The sequence below is a fragment of the Bolinopsis microptera genome, chromosome 4 (genome assembly GCF_026151205.1).
Source record: "Bolinopsis microptera isolate Bmic1 chromosome 4, MBARI_Bmic_1.0, whole genome shotgun sequence".
Classification (NCBI taxonomy): Eukaryota; Metazoa; Ctenophora; class Tentaculata; order Lobata; family Bolinopsidae; genus Bolinopsis; species Bolinopsis microptera.
This window is the reverse complement of record NC_087075.1, coordinates 3,159,046-3,182,321: the sequence shown is the minus strand read 5'-3', so window position 1 is coordinate 3,182,321 and position 23,276 is coordinate 3,159,046. Positions and strand designations below refer to the sequence as shown.

The 23,276-nt window shown below is 38.9% G+C and overlaps 1 protein-coding gene across 1 annotated transcript in view; it reads left to right on the top strand.

The window, feature by feature from the left end:
* Positions 1 to 22,619, top strand: part of LOC134814360 (transformation/transcription domain-associated protein-like) — a 46,718-nt gene extending 24,099 nt beyond the window's left edge. Inside the window, 44 exon segments of the mRNA XM_063822457.1 lie at positions 319 to 406; positions 651 to 790; positions 1,371 to 1,466; positions 1,914 to 2,036; positions 2,266 to 2,459; positions 2,712 to 2,857; positions 3,170 to 3,372; positions 3,521 to 3,594; positions 4,371 to 4,552; positions 5,411 to 5,813; positions 6,065 to 6,216; positions 6,373 to 6,587; positions 6,754 to 6,864; positions 6,866 to 6,949; positions 7,065 to 7,283; positions 7,409 to 7,517; positions 7,805 to 7,986; positions 8,156 to 8,299; positions 8,444 to 8,536; positions 8,754 to 8,937; positions 9,110 to 9,234; positions 12,620 to 12,721; positions 12,980 to 13,169; positions 13,389 to 13,513; positions 13,995 to 14,165; positions 14,375 to 14,507; positions 14,727 to 14,867; positions 15,442 to 15,583; positions 16,230 to 16,328; positions 16,458 to 16,610; positions 16,741 to 16,748; positions 16,940 to 17,040; positions 17,353 to 17,470; positions 18,426 to 18,546; positions 18,756 to 18,833; positions 19,027 to 19,101; positions 19,322 to 19,408; positions 20,264 to 20,334; positions 20,533 to 20,631; positions 21,103 to 21,300; positions 21,501 to 21,560; positions 21,794 to 21,931; positions 22,168 to 22,268; positions 22,405 to 22,619. Of these exon segments, the coding sequence (XP_063678527.1) occupies positions 319 to 406; positions 651 to 790; positions 1,371 to 1,466; positions 1,914 to 2,036; positions 2,266 to 2,459; positions 2,712 to 2,857; positions 3,170 to 3,372; positions 3,521 to 3,594; positions 4,371 to 4,552; positions 5,411 to 5,813; positions 6,065 to 6,216; positions 6,373 to 6,587; positions 6,754 to 6,864; positions 6,866 to 6,949; positions 7,065 to 7,283; positions 7,409 to 7,517; positions 7,805 to 7,986; positions 8,156 to 8,299; positions 8,444 to 8,536; positions 8,754 to 8,937; positions 9,110 to 9,234; positions 12,620 to 12,721; positions 12,980 to 13,169; positions 13,389 to 13,513; positions 13,995 to 14,165; positions 14,375 to 14,507; positions 14,727 to 14,867; positions 15,442 to 15,583; positions 16,230 to 16,328; positions 16,458 to 16,610; positions 16,741 to 16,748; positions 16,940 to 17,040; positions 17,353 to 17,470; positions 18,426 to 18,546; positions 18,756 to 18,833; positions 19,027 to 19,101; positions 19,322 to 19,408; positions 20,264 to 20,334; positions 20,533 to 20,631; positions 21,103 to 21,300; positions 21,501 to 21,560; positions 21,794 to 21,931; positions 22,168 to 22,268; positions 22,405 to 22,548 (5,922 nt within the window). The 3' untranslated portion in view covers positions 22,549 to 22,619.
* The last annotated feature ends 657 nt before the right edge of the window (positions 22,620 to 23,276 follow it).

The following is a 23,276-nucleotide window of genomic DNA, read 5'->3' as shown; positions in this document are numbered from 1 at the left end:
TTAATTATCTCATAACTTGGTCAATTAATCATCACTTTAAATTATTCTATTGAAAAGTACATGATTGAATAATATTCGGTAAAATTAAATGTCAATTTAGCTGATAACTTTGATTTTTTGAAATTTTGAATGAACTGATATGATATTGATTAATTAATTAGATTATGAACTTTTTTGATCAATAAGTTTCTTTAAATGCACCAACAGATAAGTTTCTTTAATTGCACCAACTGATAAGTTTATTTAATTGCACCAACTGATAAGTTTATTTAATTGCACCAACTGATAAGTTTATTTAATTGAACTCTCCCCTGTCAGGTGTTCCACAGTTTGCTGAAGGCACACAATCTAGAGTGTAGAAGCGTAGTGTTCCAAGCTTTGGAGATCATCACCCCTGCTATGCCCAGTAAGTCCTCTAATTGCCCTCTAATTGTCCTCTAATTGTCCTCTTATTGTTTACAACTTCAACCATTGCCATATTATGGCACTATGTACGATCTGATTAAAACATTACTGTTTTTTTAGTTTTTAAAAGTTTTTAAAGCCGAACCCAGAAACAGGCAATCCTGCAAAAACAAACTATATTTTTCCAAACTCAAAAAGTAAAACTGGTAAATTAACTAATTAACCAATTAACTATAATAATCCAGGACGAATGGACGACGGTAAGGCGATGTTATATCACTGGACTAAGAAGATAATAGTAGAGGATGGTCACACCGTCTCGCAACTAGTACATTTACTTAACTTGATAGTTAAACAGTACCGCGTTTATTATCTTTGGAGGCAGGTGTGTAGCTTCATTTAGTTTCATTTAGTTTCATTTAGTTTCATTTAGTTTCATTTAGTTTCATTTAGTTTCATTTAGTTTAATTTAGTTTAATTTAGTTTCATTTAGTTTCATTTAGTTTCATTTAGTTTCATTTAGTTTCATTTAGTTTCATTTAGTTTAATTTAGTTTAATTTAGTTTCATTTAGTTTCATTTAGTTTCATTTAGTTTCATTTAGTTTCATTTAGTTTCATTTAGTTTAATTTAGTTTAATTTAGTTTCATTTAGTTTCATTTAGTTTCATTTAGTTTCATTTAGTTTCATTTAGTTTCATTTAGGTTAATTTAGTTTGATTTAGGTTAATTTAGTTTAATTTAGTTTAACATTTCTGATTATTTAGTTCAACATTTAAGTTTCCATTTCTAAGCACTTTTTGTCGCACTTTTTTACAGTTATGGGTCTATACGTCATGCTATACATAACTCGACATATTTTCTATAATATCCTAAAAAGTTTAAAATAATGGCTATGTTAACTGCATTTAAATTTAACTTATTATCTTCACCTATAATCACTCACCGTCAAGTTATTTACTTTCAGTATCTGATACAACACATGTTGACTGCGATGCAGAAGTTTGCGTTCACACAAGCTGTTACCATCGAGCATCAGAAATTAGCTTGCGATCTGGCAGAGGTAAGAATACTAACTAATCGATAGGGAACCGGACACAAGGGCGGTGCCCTCCTCTCTTGTTTCTAATATACCGCTCTCGTTTCCTATATTCATTTGATATTATGTTATGTTATAATGATCTGTAATTTGAATTTGAATTCGACTCCAATTTATGTTAGTCACCTCAGCTCGTCCTCATGTCGTCCCCAATATGACATATACTGTGTAATTAACCAAGTGGTGATACCTACCTATTGAACCTATTGAGAGGTTTAGAATTGGGCATCTTCACGGCCACCACACAATCTGCGGACCACCTCCTTGACTGCACCAGTCTATTATCGAGTTAGAGTTTTCTACACTGTATCCTGTAGTAGGGTGGGAGATAGAGCGAGTACACAATTGTTGTATTCTAAAGAGCTAATTGACAAATTAGTTAATTAAATTACCAATTAATTAACTAACCAGGTAGTGATAAAGTGGGAAATACAGCGAGTACACGAAGCTAGTGGAGTAGGGCTCACAGACGAGCAACTTGAGAATATCATAGCCATGAAGACTGGGTTACTGATAAACCAGAGTGAGGTCGAGGTTAGTTACAAGTAATAGCTTAATTTGGTTATTAGTAATTAAGTAATTAGTTAATCAAGTTATTGATTAGTATATAGATAATTTGTTAATTAAACTTACTATTCAACAATACACTTTTAATTTATTTTTTTCTCATTTAATGTTTTATAATTCCAATTATAACAACTGTCCATTCAATCACAGATTTTACACTTTGAACCCCCAAGTTGAACTAATAAACCCAACTCAGGTCACTTCATACCGACCTCCCAGCCAAGTCAGTCTGAACCCCTGTCCTCTGAGACCTCCCCCTCCTGAGCCTCTGTCCTCGTTTGAGACACGATATGGAGACGGAGTGTTCAACTTCTTGTTGAGACTCTCTTACTCTGCCTATACACGTGATAGTAACACTAATATTCAGCAGAGTGAGGCTTTGTCTAAGAGGTGAGTTTTATTTATGGTTTATTTTCATATATATTCAATATTTATGGTTTGTTTTCATAATTTCATTGTTACTTTGAGCCTTCGTGTATAGTTGAACAATTGGTTGACTTTATTCTAACATCAAAACTAAAAGAGCTATATATCTTGATAATCATTTTACCATTTAATTTTAAAAGGATTGAAATCTGTGAAGGAAAGTGAGATAAACTCCTGGATTCCGTGGGATTAATCTAATATTTCCCTGTTTTCCAGGTGTATTCAACTAGTAAAACTAGGCATGAAGCCAGAGCTGGATATCTTTAAGAACTGCAGTGCGAAGATCTACACTTGGGCAAACAGGGAGTTAGAAAGAATAAAAACACCGCCAGACAGGACTAACCCTGCCTACTTCCTTCAAGGTAGGGTGGTGTTGTGATGACGTCACGTGATCTTGTGATGACGTCACGTGGTCTTGTGATTACGTCACGTGGTCTTGTGATGACCTCACGTGGTGTTCTGATGATATCACGTGGAGTTTTATGATGTCACTTGAGGGTCGTGATGAAGTCACGTGGTGTTTATATGACGTCACATGGTATTGTGATGATGCGTCACATGTATTGTGATGACATCCCGTGGTATTGTGAATGACGTCACGTGGTGTTTCGATGACGTCACGTGGTGTTTCGATGACGTTCACGTGGTGTCCAGCTAATTCCCAAACTATCCAGGAATCTGTACGATCCTGCAACTAGTAGAGTTCCTGTTAGACATCATCCAGCGGGACGTTATCCTAAAGAACATCTACCACATGACACGTGGTCTCTCTTTCTGCATGCAGTCCCCCAACCTGCAGATCACCAAGACAGTACACTCCCTTCTTGCTAAGATGTTTACTATGTTCCCTATTGAACAGAGGGTGAACCACGAGGAGGTTAGCAATCACACAACCTTTCTTAAAGTTACAATTAAATCTTTACTAGATGAGCCGAATATTTCGTTCATCATCAGTTCCTAATAAAGATAAGATTAGTACTCAAATGAATTAAAATTAAATTTAAATAATAACACGTCTAATTTAGGTCAGTATTTTGTACGAGAGTGTAAATGAGATAATATCTAATGGACTGGATAGATACGATAAGGGAGCTGAAAGGTATGTTTGACAATATAGCTGTGGTGACTAGTTATAACTAGTATATAGCTGTGGTGACTAGTTATATAATCACTACTATAATGGTAATAGTGATTACTTTCAATGATAGTTTTATTGATGGACGGGTTCAATTTTTTGTTAAAATCAATCTCAGAATGATTTCTATTGTCATAAACCATGTCCACCATGATAACACCCTTTAACTTCTCCACTGAATTTTACTCGATTTCACTTCAAAATCACACTATTTTCCATGATATTACCACTATACTATCGTGATTCAACCTCTCCACTCTTTGTGTTAATGTGTTAAGATCCAACCTGTGAACCCCTCACCTCTGAACCCCTCACCTCTGAACCCCTCACCTCTGAACCCTTCACCTCTGAACCCCTCACTTCTAAACCCCTCACCTCTGAACCCCTCACCTCTGAACCCCTCACCTCTGAACCCGTCACCTTTGAACCCGTCACCTCTGAACCCCTCGACTCTGAACCCCTCACCTATGAACCCCTCACCTCTGAACCCGTCACCTCTGAACCCCTCACCTCTGAACCCTCACCTCTGAACCCCTCACCTCTGAACCCGTCACCTCTGAACCCCTCACCTCTGAACCCCTCACCTCTTAACCCCTCACCTCTAAACCCCTCACATCTGAACCACTCAGCTCTGAACCCCTCACCTCTGAACCCCTCACCTCTTAACCCCTCACCTCTAAACCCCTCACCTCTTAACCCCTCCCCTCTAAACCCCTCGCCTCCTAACCCCTCCTCACCAGATACGAGAACAAGGAGACCCCTGTGGGAGCAGCTGATATCCTCTACTCTCCTCTCATGATACTGAAGGCAGCTTGTGCTACATCTCCTCGATATCTGGAGAAGTTTGTGAAGGAGTATATAAAGTGCTTGCAGAAGTTGCAGAAGGAGCATTGTAGTTCGGCAAGGGACAATGCTCAAAGAGGTACGATATTTCTACTGGTTGGAATGTCGGGAATTGATCATCTTCCAAGATTTTTTCCTTTTCACCCTTTTGAAAAAAGGCAATAGTGAAAGGTTACGAATGGACGTTTTTGCAGAAAAACGTGGATTTTGGAGATAGCGGTAGGTGGGTCAAATATATGTCGTGTTCCAAACAACAAGTGGGAGGTGGATCGTTGGTACCATTAAATCGATTTAACACCGCAATTCCAGTCGCAAGCCTGGGACCACTACTAGCATAGTCACAACATCTACAAAGCTGCCATATAGCCTGACTGACAATTTTCTCGACTGACTGACAATGTTTCTTCTTTTTCCCCATTTAGAATACAAAGATTAGTACATTTTAGCTTATGATTAATATTATATTTTTACCTATAGTTTACTTAGATTACTTGCTTGCTTCCGTTCGTTACCATGTCAACTTGCCGCGCGCACGCGCACGGGGATTGCTTGCGGAGATGTGGTGTATAGCTAGTCTGTGGTCAATGAATGCGCGGCACGAGCGTATTTTAATGTATACTAGTCATGTATAGTATTTTGTAATAAGCCCAACTTGAATGTGGCACGCGTAGTCTATACTGATGTTTCAATATTATTATTATAAGGTGAGCTGATTAGAGCTTATATTAATAGTTATAGTGAAATGGAAATCTAGCGTCCGCCAAAACGAAACAACGGTGAACGGGCGCAATTCTTGTTACATTTCCTCCCCGCTAATTGTCAGATTGATTCCAGAATATTCAGTTTTCTTCAATGGTGATAATAATATTAATTATTACATGGTATTTAAATCCTTACTTGAAAGAAATCCGGGTGAATTTTACTGAAATGTCCACAGGAAACCCGCGAGAACGACCCGCACCAAACGTCTCCACATCCGACCTAATCATGGTCTGCATAGACCTAGTCAAGGACCAAGTGGAGATCCTCGTCAACGACATCAACCGGAAGATGTTCTTCGGTAACCTGATAACCCTGATAGAGAAAAGTCCGGACCCCAAGTTATTGCGGAGTCTAACGGACGTGGTGGCTAGTTGGGTACAGTCGCCCACCTCCGGGGTTACCCTCAAGGAGAAGACTCTTCTCCTTACCAAGATGAACCAGAACTATGAGAACCATTTCCCTAACGATCAGGAGCTGATGGCTTCCTTCTTGAAGATTATCCTGCATGTGTACACAGATAATGTGTTGCAGGCTGAGCTGGGCTCTAAACTGGAGAGCGCTTTCATGACTGGCTTGAGGTTGGTTGGACATTGTTCTGTAGAAACTCTTGTTTTTACCACCATTATCGTGACCATGACGACCAAGATCGTAACCATAACGACCATGATCGTAACCAAGACGACCATGATCAATATTGTAACAAAACTGTTGGGGATATTTCCTTTTTCGCGAAGTACTTTTATATAAATGATAATTCCCTAATATAAAATGAAATCAACACCAAAACAATCTAAACACCAAAAAAGGTTCACTAAACCTCCAACTGCAGGTTCACAGACCCGAAGTTGCGCTGCAAGTTCACAGAAGTACTGAAACAGAACGTATCAGCAGACATGTTCGAGAGACTAGTTGCTCTTATCTCACCTCACAACTTCAACTGGAAACTTATCGGCCCTCACTTCTGGATCAAACAGTTCATAGGTAAACCAGATTGAATAGATAAGTTGCAATAATTTTTTCAGGTTTTTGGGTTCAACTCAACTCACTCATTTATTACTCAATGTTAGTCCCGATATTTATCCATCTCGATATTGCTACAGGATCTTAACTTCAATTAACTAACAAACACTGACCCAGAGATGCTGCTGACAGTAAACGACGGAGCTAAATCTCTGAATGTATCTAACCTGGACCTGATGCTGCCCTCTCTGATGGTCTCCGCCATGCCCGACCCTGCTAACAGTTCCACCAGCTCCCTGGAAATGTTCACAACTACACTTGATAACCCTGTACCGGCCGCTATGGAGATCTCAGAGGGACCCCTTACTTCCCCCACTCCTAGCAACTTACAGGTAATTTTCTTTGTATAATTAGTATCACCACAAAGTCCCGGGGAGTTTGATTTATCTCCAAAGTTTTAAGTAAAATGTTAATTTCTTGTTTATAACCTGTTTTTAGCATGTGTATAACCTGTTTATAACCTCTTTTTAGCCTGTTTATAACACAGTTATTCCCCAGGTGCTAGCCGAGAAGCACGGCACCTTCCTAGAGAGCTTGAAAGACCACAAGAGTTGTGAGTTTGTTCAGAGCGTCTGTCAGCTGGCTCACGACAGCACTGAACTTGCTAATCACCTTGTGGGTGAAGATGTTTGCGGAGTTATGGAACACCTTCAGCAAGGATCAGCAGTCCAGACTCTGTAGGGATCTTCCACAGGTCAGACTTTAGATGTTAAATTAGTTTATCAATCATTTATTTTGTTAATTAATTATTTTGCTGTTAATTTATTTAATTACTCAGCTATTTGACTGACACACTAAACAACCCACAGTTCCTGTGCGCATCAATGCTCCACGAGCAAGGAGACTTGCAGCCCTCCAGTGTAGGTTGCTTCCTAGAGAGTCTCCGTGACGTGCCCGTCCCCCTGAAGCCCTGTTATCTCAAGTACCTGGGCTCGGTGCACAACTGTTGGCACCAGGTAGCTCTCAGGTTAGAGGAAATGGGAACTGCGGGAGAAACCTTCGCTTCATTCCAGCTTCATCAGAAACAGGTCCGTGTCTTTCTTACTCTCTTATTTCAGCCATCTGTCATTGTTCTGATCGAGCTGGTGCCGTTGCTTCACTATTTAATATCCAGCTGTATCAGTACCTTCTTTCTGTAAATCTGTTATCTCAGGTGATGGGAGAGTACCCTAAAACAGAGGCCCAGGATAGGGTAGCTTACGATGCTATCGACTGCCTGACGGTACTGTACTCTCAACTTAATGAGCATGACATGTGGACAGGTACCTGTTTTTCTTTCTTTGTTTTTTGTTTCTTTCTTTGTTCCTTTCTTTTTTTTTTCTTTGTTTTTTGTTTCTTTCTTTGTTTCTTTCTTTGTCTGTTTCTTTCTTTCTTTGTTTTTGTTATCAATATAATAGGATTAAGCCATTTTTGGCAGAGCATATATTGATCTGAAATTCAAATATTGCGAAACATTATATTTGATTTCCATAATTCATTGTCCTTCATTGTCTAACCATCTGTTTTCCTCTTGAAACAAACTGTTTTCTAACAATCCAAAACGCGACAGGTTTGTGGTTCAGAAGATGTAAGCACCCGGAAACAATAAAAGCGCTAGGATACCAAAACCTGGGTTTCTACGAGCTAGCTCAAGCTACCTACGAGAGTGCTACCAAGACGGCAGCTGCTCAACTGAAGAACGCTTGTGCTACCACCAACCAACAGCCCGAGTTCAAACTGTGGAAGGACCAGGTTTTTTATCAGCTCGTCGAGTGAGACGGCCGTTAGTCAACAGAAAAGGCGACTAAGAAGCATCATGCGTCAAATGTTGCAACCTAAATTAATTAGATAATTCAATTATATTTAATCTTAAGCCTGCTTCTATAAACACGATCACATGACCGTTAATAAAACCTACCAGTGGATGGAGTGCACAAGACAGTGCTCACAGTGGAACATACTGAACGAGATAGCTAAAGTTAAGGGTTCCCAACATCCCTCCTTGCTGCTCGAGAGTTCCTGGCGGATTGGGGACTGGAACACCATGAAGGACGTTCTCTCACAGGTACAGTTATAACGTATTTAAAAACATTATTTTAGCGATTAAATGACTCAAAAGACTACCTTTTCTTTGATAATCCGTTCATCTGATTGTCTGTAATTTGTAATCATGTTTACTTCCTCACTTTGACTGCTCTGTATTACACAGGCGGACAGGATAATGCCGGACGGAGCGTCCCACCTTGTCTCACTTTACAAGGGTTATCTCGCCCTTCAACAGGACGATGATCCTGGTCCTGAGGTTTGCCAAACACAAGGAAATATTTTGTATTATTTGTCAAACACAAGATATATATTTCAATGCTTATTTGTCGAACACAAAAGAAAATTCATATTATTTTTAAACGCTAAAACATATTTCTGTCCATATTTCTCGAACACATGGATAAATATCTCAGTTTTTATGATCAGCTAACGCCTAACAAAACACTCCCACTCACCAGCCCCATAACCCTCAGGGCCCGGTAGAGTCACACTGGAAACAAGCTACCATAAACGCGCTCAGACAATGGAGAAAACTGCCACGGATAGTGGGAAACGTGCACGTGCCATTGTTACAATTCGCGCAGCAAGCTACCGAGCTGCACGAGTCTCAGTCTATCCAGAAGAACTTGCTTCCTAACCGCGCTAGTATTCCTAATAGTACGTGCTTTCTTTAGTTCCCATCACCATGGTACCAGAGTACTTGAAATATATTGTAATAACAATTAATTATCCACGTAGAGTTGTGTTACGTAGAGTAACGTATCTGTAACGTATCTGTAACGTATCTGTTACGTATCTGTTACGTATCTGTAACGTATCTGTTACGCAGGCAAGATAGACATCAAGGCGACATTGAAAGCGTGGAGAAATAGACCGCCTGTCATATCTGATGATATCGGGCACTGGAACGATATCTTCTCTTGGAGACAGCACTATCATCAGAAAATCATTGAGGTAAGTTACAACATTTTATATCATATCACGTGGCGTGACGTCATATCACGTGGTGTGACGTCGCATGACCTGGTGTTACGTCACATGACCTATATTTGATATTTTTTGATATTTTCTCTTGGAAACATATTTTTTTGACATGTGACAGACCATTCAGCTTCGACTATTGACCAATCAAACACCAGAATTAAATATCATACTGTTGACAATATGATATCATAGAGGCCGAGGAAGTTATTGGACCTGGTCATCATTGAATGCTTTCTTGTTTGATTTTAGTCAATCTATATTACCAAGGGCTCAAGGGAATATCATGATTGTATCTCTTTAATTAGTAAGATGAGTGGTTATCTAATGCCTCGGTTACTAAGTCGCTTTGTTATGAAGTTAGCTGTTAAATCAACTGATTTAATACACAGAACTTATAAGGCAGTATTACAGTAGAATACGTATTAAAAATGTTAACATTATTTGTAATGACGTCATGATTTAAAACAAAAACCAAAATATAAAATAAAACACTTAAAATAAATCATGTGACAGTCTTGCGGAGTGTATGATTAGTCATGTTTAGCGACAACGTAATCAGATACGTTATAAGATAGTTCAGAGATATGCTCATTATACTGCCAGTAAGTCATATCTGGTAACCACTTCCCCCACCAAAATACACTTAAATTACCTGCCCCTGCTGTTACCGGAACCCTGATATCAGATGCTGTGTTACCTGACACAGTATCAGAAAGGTACATGTCACTAGCAGAGATCACATCATGCAAATGTAGTCCTGTTCCATTATAGTCGCTGTTGTCTGAGCACAGTTTATATACCCAGTTAAAGTTCACATTGCCGGTGCCTTGTGTTCTGTATTTACAATTCTTCAAGATGAATCCGCAATTACCAGGCTCTGTACACTGTGATGTAATTGCCGGGTGTTTAAAAGAAAAGTGATAATTGTAAGCAGTGCCTGATGATAAACTTTCATCTCTGTTGAAGAAATGTTTCAATGAACTGAGTACTCTTTGTCCAATACCTGGTGAAACGGCTATCAACTTATCCTGATTTAGGGTAACATTCTCATGATAACTAGAAAGCTGGTTGTTATTGGTTATTTCATTCAACACTGAGATAAGCTCAACTCTCTGCGATAAAGGAGAGTAGTTTAAGGTATTGATCATCATATCCAGGTGCTGCTTCGAGACCTTTTGGAGGTGTTTGTCTCTGCAGGATGATTCCAAGATTTTAATAAATGCTTCTGTTTCTTCCGTGGTTGGAGGATTTTCGTAGAAAACTACAAGCAGCATTTCAACAACTTTAAACATGGAGGTGATGCTGTTCCCTGCAATCGCATCTGTAAAACTGTTGATTGTTTTACAACTGCTCGACACCTTACTGTCTTTACCAAGGTTCCACACCTCTGTAGTCCTTTCCTTTGTGTGTGTGCTACGGGAACTAGCTGATTGCATTACCTCTGTAGTCAGTTTAAACGCATATTTCATATCCTCTGCTGAAATATTCAACAAATCTTGTATCTTCTCACACATCTCTAAAAACAGATCTTTGTTTTGCTCCCAGCAAAGTGTGAGATCCATTCGGCTTAGAAGATACTTACTGTTTTTATCCAGGATTTTATTGTTTTCCAAGTTCATTAACATTATTCGAAGGAAAAGTTCAGTATTACATCCTCCAAGAATCAACATGAGATCAATCTGAACAACGTCTAAATCTAATTTACCCCACTCTGTCATGTACTGCAACACGAATGAATAGTTGTACCTTCCAGAAAACCTGCTCATAAAACCGTTCATTAATTCATGCTCCTCCCACTTGTTCCTTATATAGAGGGACTCTTCAAAAGCAAACAACTTCTCCTCATCCGTCACAGCTTTCTCCATCCTGCATTCCAGCCATTCCTTAAGTTCCTTCACCAGCCACACCACCTCGAACACGTGACCTAACTTCTGTTGCTCCTTAAACTGAGCTGTCTCCAAATCTCCCACACTCTTATCGTCCAATAATTTAACAAATAATGTTACACTCACAGAGCTGAAGTCTTCCAGGTCTAGCTCATCATAATTCAGTTCCTGTATCATGTAGCGGAACATTCGGCTGTCTTTCCGCTTTCGTTAATATCTGTTTGCAGACATTCAGCGGGTCTCCGTCCTTCAGCTTTATGATTATTGTTTCTTCGTTCATTTTAATGATGATCTAAAAGAAAATGTAATATCATGTTTAAGTTGGCTTTATCATGTTTATTTAAGCATATTATACAGTATACCTTGGTAATACCAACGTACCCACTATATAAAACATTCGTGCGATATGTAATAGAGAAGGCTTGTTGGAGATACCGTATTATTTAATTGCAGTTCAATTTCACAGATATTAAAGTTGGAAAAAATCGTTCAGAAACTTTTACCCGGAACAGTACTACGTCTTGAAGCGATACAAGAGCCTAGAATTAAGTATCAACAGGTAACAGCACGAATTGTTAGATCAATGCGAAGAGAAACAAGATTTGTGCGAAGATAAACAAACTCAAAGTTATGTGCGATGATCTCATAGAATGTAACGTACTCTAATTTTATCAGAGTGTGGAGCTGGCACGTTAAGCCCCCCTTTGGAATTCTAATCTTATACCAAAATCGAAACAATAGGAATGACTTGAAAACTATAGGAGATGATGATTCCGAATTTTTAATGAACAGGAAATGCCAATAGTCTAGTAACTGGACTATAAACAGCATGAGAGAAGTATTTAGTATTAGTAAACTCAGGAACGCAAGAAAACGGTGATTTCACAAAGTAGAGAATATACTGTAGAAGGAACATAATGTGTGTTATCTAATTTTCTGTGTGAGTGTTATAGTGCTATTACTTATTAGTCACATATCGTTTGGATTTTAAAGGTCAGGTGAGATGACAAATGATTGTGGTGATGTTACTCAGTGCTGGGTTTCAGAAGATGATACCAGATGATGCCATAATTGCGCAGCTCCTCTAAACGATATCTCATTCTAAAGTATGATCAGAGCGTAAAGAGAATGCTTCCCGGAATCAGCACAATGAAGGGAACAAGATGCTGTTGGAATTTTAATTATTCATCTTCCACCCGTAGTCCTTAATGTTGCTGACTATCGACATGGTTGGGAAATCATGATCGTCTGTGGCGTTAACAAGTCGGATAAATGTTATTTTTCAGACTGAAGTCAAGTAGTTCTTGAAGGTATAATGTCAGATTGTTTAAAAACAACCTGACTTTTCTGTCGCGATTTGTGGCATCACATAATCTATGACGTCACACATCATATATGACGTCACATATCATATATGACGTCACACATAATATATGACGTCACACATAATCTATATCGTCACGTTGCAGGTGTACACTGCTCTGGATGCCCAGCCCGGTATCGATCTTAACGCAGATCCTAACGCTCCCAACCTCCTTCTCATTGGTCAGCAGAGCTCTGCGACTACCATGGTGAGTAACCTTGGTAACGTACTTAGTACTGTTCGTAACGAGCAATGTTCTGCTTGTAACGAGCAATGCTCTGTTTGTAACGAGCAATGTTTCTCATTTTATAAATCATTATATCAAGTAAATCTTTATTTAGTTCGAATTGTCATAAATGTCTCATCATCATCAGCTGTTTCTAAATTAGTTTCACTTTCACTTGTTCAACTTGATTCACCAAATGTTTAAATATTAGTTTCACTTTCACCAACTCACCTGTTGCAGGTCACGTACGCGAGTCTAGCTAGAAAGCACGGGTTATCAGCTAGTGCACAAGAGTGGCTGGCCAGAGTGCACACCATTCCCAGTGTACCTCTGACTGATTGTCACAAGAAGCTAAAGGAGCAGATCAAGGTCCACTTGCTGCCTCCCGCTTCTCAGCAGGACCTGTTGGCTGCTCTTGACGTTATTGAGGGTTTGTTTCTCTTTCACTTTCGCTTTCTTCTTCTTGTAATTTGTGTTTGAACCGAGCGATAACGTTGTTGAAGAATGAACATTTTTAGCAGATTATAGTGATTACTAAAATATATTGATATGTAACATTAGGTATTTAAAATCATTTGCACTAAACAAGAGTCTTATTAAATTTAAAGTAATTACTAACGCTAGTTATTAAATTAATTAATAACGCTAGGGGTGAACATGAGGATAATGAACAAGCCGGAGCACAAGGCAGATATTCTCTCTCATAAAGCCCACATATTCGCTATGTTGGGGAGAAGTGAAGATTCTATGAAGACCTTCTCACAGGCTATACAGGTAGGTCACGTGGTTTAGTCACGTGTTTTAGTCACGTGTTTTAGTCACGTGGTTTAGTCACGTGGTTTAGTCACGTGGGTATAGCGGACAGTCTGAGATAAGACATCTGGCTAGCTATACAGGTAGGTCGAACTGATTGTCCGGTGTCCCCAACTGTAAACTGTACAGTGTTCACTACACTTTTGACTTTTTTATACACATAAAAAGTGTAGTAAAAAAAGGTACACTAAGTTACACTTTTTTACACTAACCTTCTCAAAATCTTTTTTTTCCCTATTATTTTCCCGTCAGTTTCCACATAGAACATTTCCAAAGGCAAAACAAGGATAAAACATACCCTTTGTGAGACAAAAAAGTCACTAAATTACACTTTTTTAGACACAGCCTTTAATTGCAGACTAATGACCTTTAATTGCAGACTAATGACCTTTAATTGCAGACTAATGACCTTTAATTGCAGACTAATGACCTTTAATTGCAGACTAATGACCAAGTACCGGGAGCGTGGGCACTGTGGGCCCAGTACAGTGACGAGCTGTTCCAGAACGAGGTGGAGAAGGCGAGCCAGGAGAAGATTAGTCCCATGGACCGGATCAATATTTACAAAGCTAACTTGTACCACGCGGAGAGTGCTATTGCTTGTTATTTACAGGTTAGTTAGTTATTATATGGGGTGTTCTTATCTGTAGTTGTGGATATGCTTCTGGTTGGAACTTTATGTTAATTATAAATTAGAACATTGTATGTTAATTTTGGTGAATATGTTATTCGGATGAAACTTTTGGTTTTTAAAAGAATATAGTAGAAAACATTGGACCGTAATAAAAGGTACCAGCTCTGAACTCCGACATTACTTGTCAGGCTTGCAGTAAACAGAAAGACGACTCCAAAGTTCGGAGATACATATCTCGTATCTTGTGGCTGCTGACATTTGACTCTGTTGAGGAGGTGCTGTCCAAGTGTTTGGAACAGTTCCATACCAGCGTTCATATCGGTTCGTTCTGAGTTAATGTTTATCATTGTATAACTTGGTTTGTTTTCGTAGCTGTACATTTTCAATTTTGACGTTTTCATTTGACGTCTTTTGTTTTTAGAAAGCGAAATCTCTAGCACACATGATTTAAAGTTTACCACGTGACGTTATTTAAAACCCACGTGATAACCCACGTGATAACCCACGTGACGTTATTTCTAACCCACGTGATAACCCCAGAGAAGTGGTTGGAGTGGGTTCCACAGCTGCTTGCTGGACTGGGCTCAAAGGAAGCCCGGGTATTCCATGCTATTCTACAAACAATTGGCAGAGTCCACCCTCAGGCTCTTTACTTTCCTATAAGAAACGTCTACCTTACAGGTTACTAATTATAACTCGTTAAATTTTTGTTTTTAATTCCATCATCTTGATAGTGCCTTGTTTTTAAGTAATTGAAATTGTCCTTCAAATAGTTTTGTCGCAAAATATGTATGCACCTATGCATGAGTTATGGCTAGAGACTTCTGGACAAGTGCAAACGACTCGCAATAGCCATGTTTATATTCAACTTATGAAGTAGCATATGCACTAAAATGCTGTGACGTGACTTCACAAACTCCAGCTCACGTGACGTCATAATCCAGTCCACGTGACGTCACAAACTCCAGCTCACGTGACGTCACAAACTCCAGCTCACGTGACGTCACAAACTCCAGCTCACGTGACGTCACAAACTCCAGCTCACGTGACGTCACAAACTCCAGCTCACGTGACCTCACAAACTCTAGCTCACGTGACCTCACAAACTCCAGCTCACGTGTCGTCACAAACTCCAGCTCACGTGAAGTCACAAACTCCAGCTCACGTGAAGTCACAAACTCCAGCTCACGTGACGTCACAAACTCCAGCTCACGTGACGTCACAAACTCCAGCTCACGTGACTCCGTATTTTCAGTGCGAGGAGAATACCAGGAGGTTATGGCTAGACACAAGAGTGTAGTGGAGTATAACAGGAACCTACCTGACGGGGACCCTATGAAGAAGGACATTCCTGATCAGCCCCCAGAGTTTGCTAGACTCAAACCTAGGATGTCTTGGTTAGAATTTTGTAACTAGTCTTCCCTAGTCTTGGGGTGGGGGGGGGGGGGCCAATGACTACTTTTGGGGACTTGGGGAATTACGTCAACGATTTTACCCCGAGTCCCCATGATTTTTAGTCCCCAAAAGTCTCCATTAGTCCCCATTTAGATGATTTTTAGTCCCCATTAGTCCCCAAAAGTCTCCATTAGTCCCCATTTAGATTTATCCTACTCTTATCTTGGACAAAACATCTCGATCGTATAAACTAACTTGAAAACCATAAATAACTGTCAAAAATTCTGGGGACTTATGGGGAAAAATGGTGAATTACGGCAACGAGTTGACCTCTAGTCCCCATGATTTTTAGTCCCCATTAGTCCCCAAAAGTCTCCATTGGTAGTCATTGGCCCCCCCCCCTCCCCCTTGGGGTGTATCACAAGATTTGCTTTCAGGATTATACTAGTGAAAATGTAGATAAGAACGAATTAAACTTGAAGCTCTTTTACTTTACGAAGGAAAACGTTTGGTTTTGCGTTTGCATAGTTCCGCCTAACGTTTTTTCTTACTTTTTGTCAATCTCATTATTTGTAAATAAGAACTACTTGTAACAAGTAACAACCAGGTGTAACAAACTACTGCACGTGCTAAACAAGTAACAATCAGGTGTAACAAACTACTGCACGTGCTAAGAGAGATACACCCCACTATGCTGAACGCACTGGAGAGTATCATAGAAACTCTACACTACATGAAGGATGCTTGGTGAGTAACCATGGCAACGGAGAAGTTAGGATGGGGAACTAGTCCTGACTGTTTTAGATACTATCATTGCTTTCACGTCACACTCCCTCACGTGACGTCACACTCCCTCACGTGACGTCATCACCTCAGGTACGACGAGGTTCTACAGAAGTTATACACAGTTATACAAATGTGCGAGACCGAAGCATTTGAGATTGACCACAGACAAGACGTGTTGAACGTGAAGATATCTCAGCAGATTTACAAATACATAACCGGGGATTATGCAGTACCTCAACACTGGTTCGTCACATTACATCAGTTATAAACGACCACCTTTTGGGGATGTACCATTTAATTCCGAGCTTGGGTATTATAGTTGTCCAATTCCTCATCTCAGCCCGGGAGATTATTTTAATCGTTCTGTTTAAAGCTTCGGCTGTAATGTCACTACTGAGTATGTGATTCACGGGAGATTGCTACTTAGATCATCACTATCTTAAATATCTCTCCTTAAATATCTCTTTAAATATCTCCTTAAATATCTCCTTGAACATCTCCTTGAATATCTCCTTAAATATCTCCTTGAAAATCTCTCCTTAATTCTAGAATTTAAACACAATATTCTCCAGTTCCAGCAAAATCTAGGGACGCTAGCAAGCAGACTACCATTAAACAAAGATTTGAAGCTGATTTTGATTTCAGTAACAACCAGGGCAAGAAGCTACATAAGGTAAAAAGTGCCTCCCCCATCCTCTTGTTATTTATTTATGTATGTTTAGTGAGGAGAAGAATTGGTGTAAATATTTAAACTTTAGGGTTACTATTTGATTAGTGAGAATAGAATGACTGAGTGGTTTTACTTAACCACCAAATTGAAATCACTGTCCTAAGTTCATTCGTTCACCCTTCTGTCGGAGTCCAGTATTCAGTAGATGGATGTATATTTGAGGCACGACTTTTTCCCTTTTGTGGAAGAATATTTTATTTCTCCTACTCTTACTAAGGATATGAACAATAACCATCTTACTGAATTATACTGCAGGTATTAAAGACACTGAAATGCTGGGTTAAGATGTTGGATAAGACGCAGAGCAACAATAGTAAGAACTATATGGAGGAACGCTGCTCCTACTTGTCTAAATTCTGTAGTTCCAGCGCTGGTTAGTTTCACTTTAGTTTCACTTTGGTTTCACTTTAGTTTCACTTTAGTTTCACTTTAGTTTCACTTTCGTTTAATTTTAATTAAATTTAATTTCGCCATAGAATATAGATATCTCTAATATAGATATCTCTTCTCACGATAAGGTTTACCTTATCTTAACCATGTTAAACACTCCTCAGAGGTCTACCTTATCTTAACTATGTTAAACACTCCTCAGAGGTCTACCTTATCTTAACCATGTTAAACACTCCTCAGAGGTCTACCTTATCTTAACTATGTTAAACACTCCTCAGAGGGCTACCTTATCTTAACTATGTTAAACACTCCTCAGAGGTCTACCTTATCTTAACCATGTTAAACACCCCTCAGAGGTCTACCTTATCTTAACCATGTTAAACACTCCTCAGAGGGCTACCTTATCTTAACTATGTTAAACACTCCTCAGAGGTCTACCTTATCTTAACCATGTTAAACACCCCTCAGAGGTCTACCTTATCTTAACCATGTTAAACACCCCTCAGAGGTCTACCTTATCTTAACCATGTTAAACACTCCTCAGAGGTCTACCTTATCTTAACCAATAACCATGTTAAACACTCCTCAGAGGTCTACCTTATCTTAACCATGTTAAACACTCCTCAGAGGTCTACCTTATCTTAACCATGTTAAACACCCCTCAGAGGTCTACCTTATCTTAACCATGTTAAACACTCCTCAGAGGTCTACCTTATCTTAACCAATAACCATGTTAAACACTCCTCAGAGGTCTACCTTATCTTAACTATGTTAAACACTCCTCAGAGGTCTACCTTATCTTAACTATTTTAAACACTCCTCAGAGGTCTACCTTATCTTAACTATTTTAAACACTCCTCAGAGGTCTACCTTATCTTAACTATTTTAAACACTCCTCAGAGGTCTACCTTATCTTAACTATTTTAAACACTCCTCAGAGGTCTACCTTATCGGAGAGTTCCTGAACCCGAAAGCTCACTATGTGAAAATAGCTAGATTCCTACCTAAGATTGAGACGATCAGAAAACACAGCCTCACTGCTAGGCGCCTCTTTATTCGGTATATAAATATACATTTTAACTAATGGAATTTTTCTTAATAAATTGTGTGAACTTATTTAAAAATTAGTTTATTCGTAGTTTGTGTGAGATCTTAATTCTCCCCACATTAAATTATATATCCGGTCGAGTGCACATTTTGTGGCTTAACGTTAGATGTTGTGTTAAACCATTTCAAACTCTTTATTAACCCATATATTGTGTTAACAGGGGAAGTAACGGTAAAGTGTACCCTTATCTGATGGTTAACACCTCATCTCACGTCAAACTGGCCAGATCTGAAGAGAGGTTAGAAATTTGTAAAATTACTTTACTCTTTATCAGTTATCACTTATAACTTAGACTTAATGGTTGTGCAGCTTTTATATGAATATTGTATTGTCTTGTTACAAGTTTACTTATAAATCTCAGTTCCAAGCTGAACACAACCAATTATTTCTCTTTATATTTCAGTTTCTTACAACGTGTCTTTATATTTCAGGTTCTTACAACTGTTAAGAATGTTCAACAAGTCCCTACTCCAGAGAAAAGAGTCCTGTCGCAGGAATTTACAATGGTGAGTATAAAACTATGGGTTTCTCCACATTTGCTAAATAACGAGTTCATATTGGTTAAATTGTAAATCTTAGAGTTTCTAGAGAATTGGTATAATTTCTCCAAACTGTGTCTTCAAACCTTCTAAATCTAATTTCAATTTCGTTGGACTTTGCAGGGAGTATAAATTGATCGAAATTCTAATTAATTGATTAATTAATTAATTAACTGATTAATCTCAGGAGTGTGCCTAAAGTGGTAGCTTCAGCGCCCGGGTCCAGGCTTATAGAGGACAACACCAGCAACATATCGGTTCTGGAAATATACAGGTTAATATATATCACTACAAGTAAAAAAGTAATGGGGGGGGGGGGGGGCCAACCATATTAAAGTATATTAAAGTATATCCCCGGGTCAAAATCGGAAAAAATCCTACATTTTAATATACTTTAATATACCTACAATTAGAAGATTTATATTCTTCGTTAAGATTTACATGATGAACTATATTTTTCACTCAGATTCGCAAGATAAGCCTGTTTTAGGACTAGTACATGAATTTACATCCAGATTGGTCAAAAATTGGCTGAGCTATGAGCTTTAAAAAATATGCCCATATTTGGGCATACGCTTTTGCCCAAATTCGCTTTTGCCCAAATTCGATAAAATTTCAATATTTTTTAATGAGACTAACTCAATGTGAAAGATATAACTCAGTGTTTGTTGAATATAGTGGATACTAAGTAAAAAGACCTCCATGAACAAAATTGGGAAAATTGCACATAATATCTCGGTTCGGAATACTAGCCAAAATGACTTCATTAAAATTGAAATAACTCCATCAGTTTTCAATATTTTTTCGAGAACTTTTTGGAATCGATTAAGAATTGCATTTCAAGCTTATTTTGGGCAACAATTTTTGATGTAGGCCTCCAAGGAGATAGGGATATATTAAAGTATATTGTAGGTATATTAAAATATATCCCCGGGTCAAAATCGGGAAAAATCCTACATTTTAATATACTTTAATATGGTTGCCCCCCCCCCCCCCCCCCCCCCCCCCTCAGTAATATATGCTCTGAATTATAAATTAAACTTATTTAAAATTTAAATGATCAATCAGTGTATATTTTATGACTGTTTAATGTTTATTATTTATTTAAAACACCAATAATATAATGCAGGTGGTATTGCAAGAACAGGTCCCCAGAAATGGAGGTAGACGCCCCTATTGCTTACTATTACGAACAGCTCGGTAATTTAGGGTCTAATTGGTCGATTGAGAGATAACTGGTTAATTGGAAAGATATTATTGATTGCTCGTATTGTAAACTGTTAGGTAACTTTGTAAATCTGCGTAACGTGCTGTCCTCCGCAAGATTAGATGCAGAATAAACAAACTCATTGTCTAGTAACCCAATTAGCTAATTAACTAGTTGGTTAATTATTTCAGGTCGAATGCAGAACGAGGGATCAGTGCTAAACCGTATTGCTCTGAACAAAATATACCACTTTATACAGACAAACATTCTTCCTCCCACTGTACTCCTAGGTAAGTTAATCTCACGTGACGTCACAAACTCTCACGTGACGTCACACACTCTCACGTGACGTCACACAAACTCACGTGACGTCACACAAACTCACGTGACGTCACAAACTCTCACGTGACGTCACACAAACTCACGTGACGTCACACACTCTCACGTGACGTCACACAAACTCACGTGACGTCACACACTCTCACATGATATCATGGCACTTATCCTCTCACCAAATCTTATCCTCTCACTGGAGATTGGACCTAAATAGAATCATCAAACTTATTCGCTCATTACACAATTAACCTATTAATAAATTAACCAATTAGTTGCCCTAATTAACTAATTAGTAAACCTAATTAATAGACCTAATTAACTAATTAGTAGACCTAATTAACTAATTAGATGATCTAATTTACTAATTAGTATACCTAATTAACCAATTAGTTTACCTAATTAACTAATTAGTTGACCTCTCTCAGACTGGGCTAAGAAGACGTACCCAGACCCGGTAATGTTCTGGAGTTTCCGGCACCAGATAACCCGACAAACAGCCCTCGACTGTTTGGTCCAGTTCGCTCTATTCCTCAGCAGTCTCAAACCTGAACACATCTACATAACACAGGAGACTGGCACCTTGTCCACTGTACATTATCATATCCCTATCAGCAAGGAAACTGGTAAGTGAGTGAGACTGGCACCTTGTCCACTGTACATTATCATATCCCTATCAGCAAGGAAACCGGTAAGTGAAGGAGACTGGCACCTTGTCCACTGTACATTATCATATCCCCATCAGCAAGGAAACTGGTAAGTGAGTGAGACTGGCACCTGGTCCACTGTACATTATCATATCCCCATCAGCAAGGAAACCGGTAAGTGAGTGAGACTGGCACCTTGTCCACTGTACATTATCATATCCCCATCAGCAAGGAAACTGGTAAGTGAGTGAGACTGGCACCTTGTCCACTGTACATTATCATATCCCTATCAGCAAGGAAACCGGTAAGTGAAGGAGACTGGCACCTTGTCCACTGTACATTATCATATCCCTATCAGCAAGGAAACCGGTAAGTGAAGGAGACTGCAACAATAGAAGGGGTATTCTGAACAGATAAAATGTCTTTCAAGTAATGTCGCACTCCCTCAGCTCACGTGACTTCATTACCTCAGGAGAGTTTGTACACGAGCAGCATATTCCGTTCCGTCTGACACCGAACATGATTACACTGATGGGTCCAATATCTCTCTCGGGTCCGATGGTATTCTCCATGATAGCTGCTGCAAGGTGTCTTATCGACCCTAAACTAGGTTAGTAGTCTTGTCTACCAGTTTTCAGAATAATTGTCCTAATCTCCTGATCATAATAATAGTAACGGAGTAATAACGGAATAATAATAATAGTAGTAGTAATAAGTCTTTTTTCTCGTGAAATTGAAATGTTAACCTTTGACTTTTGAGCTATGACAATTTCTTCCTTCAAACATTAAGATTATTTGTGTATTTGAATAGAAATGTTACGTTTTGTAAGTGCTCGTACTTTTCAGGCACGGAGGCGATACTGGCCGCCATATTGAAAGACGAAGTACAAGCTAGTATCAAAGATATGACAGAACCGCGAGTCATCAGTATGATTGAAGATATTCAGGTAAAATTAAATGGATTGGAGTGTAATATCCTTTGAATTCAAAATAAAACTAAATTGTATAACTGTGATCAGCAAAAATAACTTTAAAATCAAATAAAACTTTCCTTGTGTTTGAGATTGACCCTCTCGTCCCCAGTCGGCAGTGAACCAGATAATGTCACGCCTACAGACGGCAGCGAACTTTGACAAAGCAGAAAGCAAGTTACCCTCCATTATAAGTTTGACAACAACCCCCGAGAATCTGTGCAGACTGGACCCAGCATGGTATCCTTGGTTATAAGAGGTGTGACGTCATCAAAATGTCACGTGACGTCATCATAATAAAACGTGATGTCACCAATTCCAGTGTTCGTGAACCTTCCACGAAGTTTACATACATACATGTTACATGGCGAGATCTCCATCCAAAAGGATTAGTCTGCGTCGACTGCGTCATTACTTTGTATTATACAACTTCGGCGGGTAACATTTCTCCATCCCTTTCGGTCTGCAGCTAATCTTCTCATACAATCAATCGTGAGTCCATTACGATCCAATCTCTGCTCAGCATCCTCAATGAATACATCATTTAAGCTCTTCCTAGGCCTGCCTCTTGATCTCTTCCCATGCTTGGGTTTCCATTCAAGTAAATAGTTGGGTAACCGATCTTCAGGCATTCTACTGACATGTCCAAACCAACGCAGCCGTTTTGTTGTTATTATGTCAGCAAGGGCAGTTATTGATGCCCTTCTTAAAACATCCTCATTACTTACTCGATGGAACCACCTCACTCTCAGGATTCTTCTTAAGCAGTACTGATGGAAAGACTCCAATCTTCTTGTCTGCACTTGAGTCGTGTTCCATATCTCACATCCATAGGTCAGAATGGTAAGAACAGCTGCAATGTAGATTCGCACTTTGTTGTTAATGCTTATGTTCTTATTCTTCCAAATGTTGTTGAGTTGGTTAAAAGCTCCGGTTGCTTTTCCAATCCTGACACTTATTTCTTTATCAATCTTGCCATCTGAT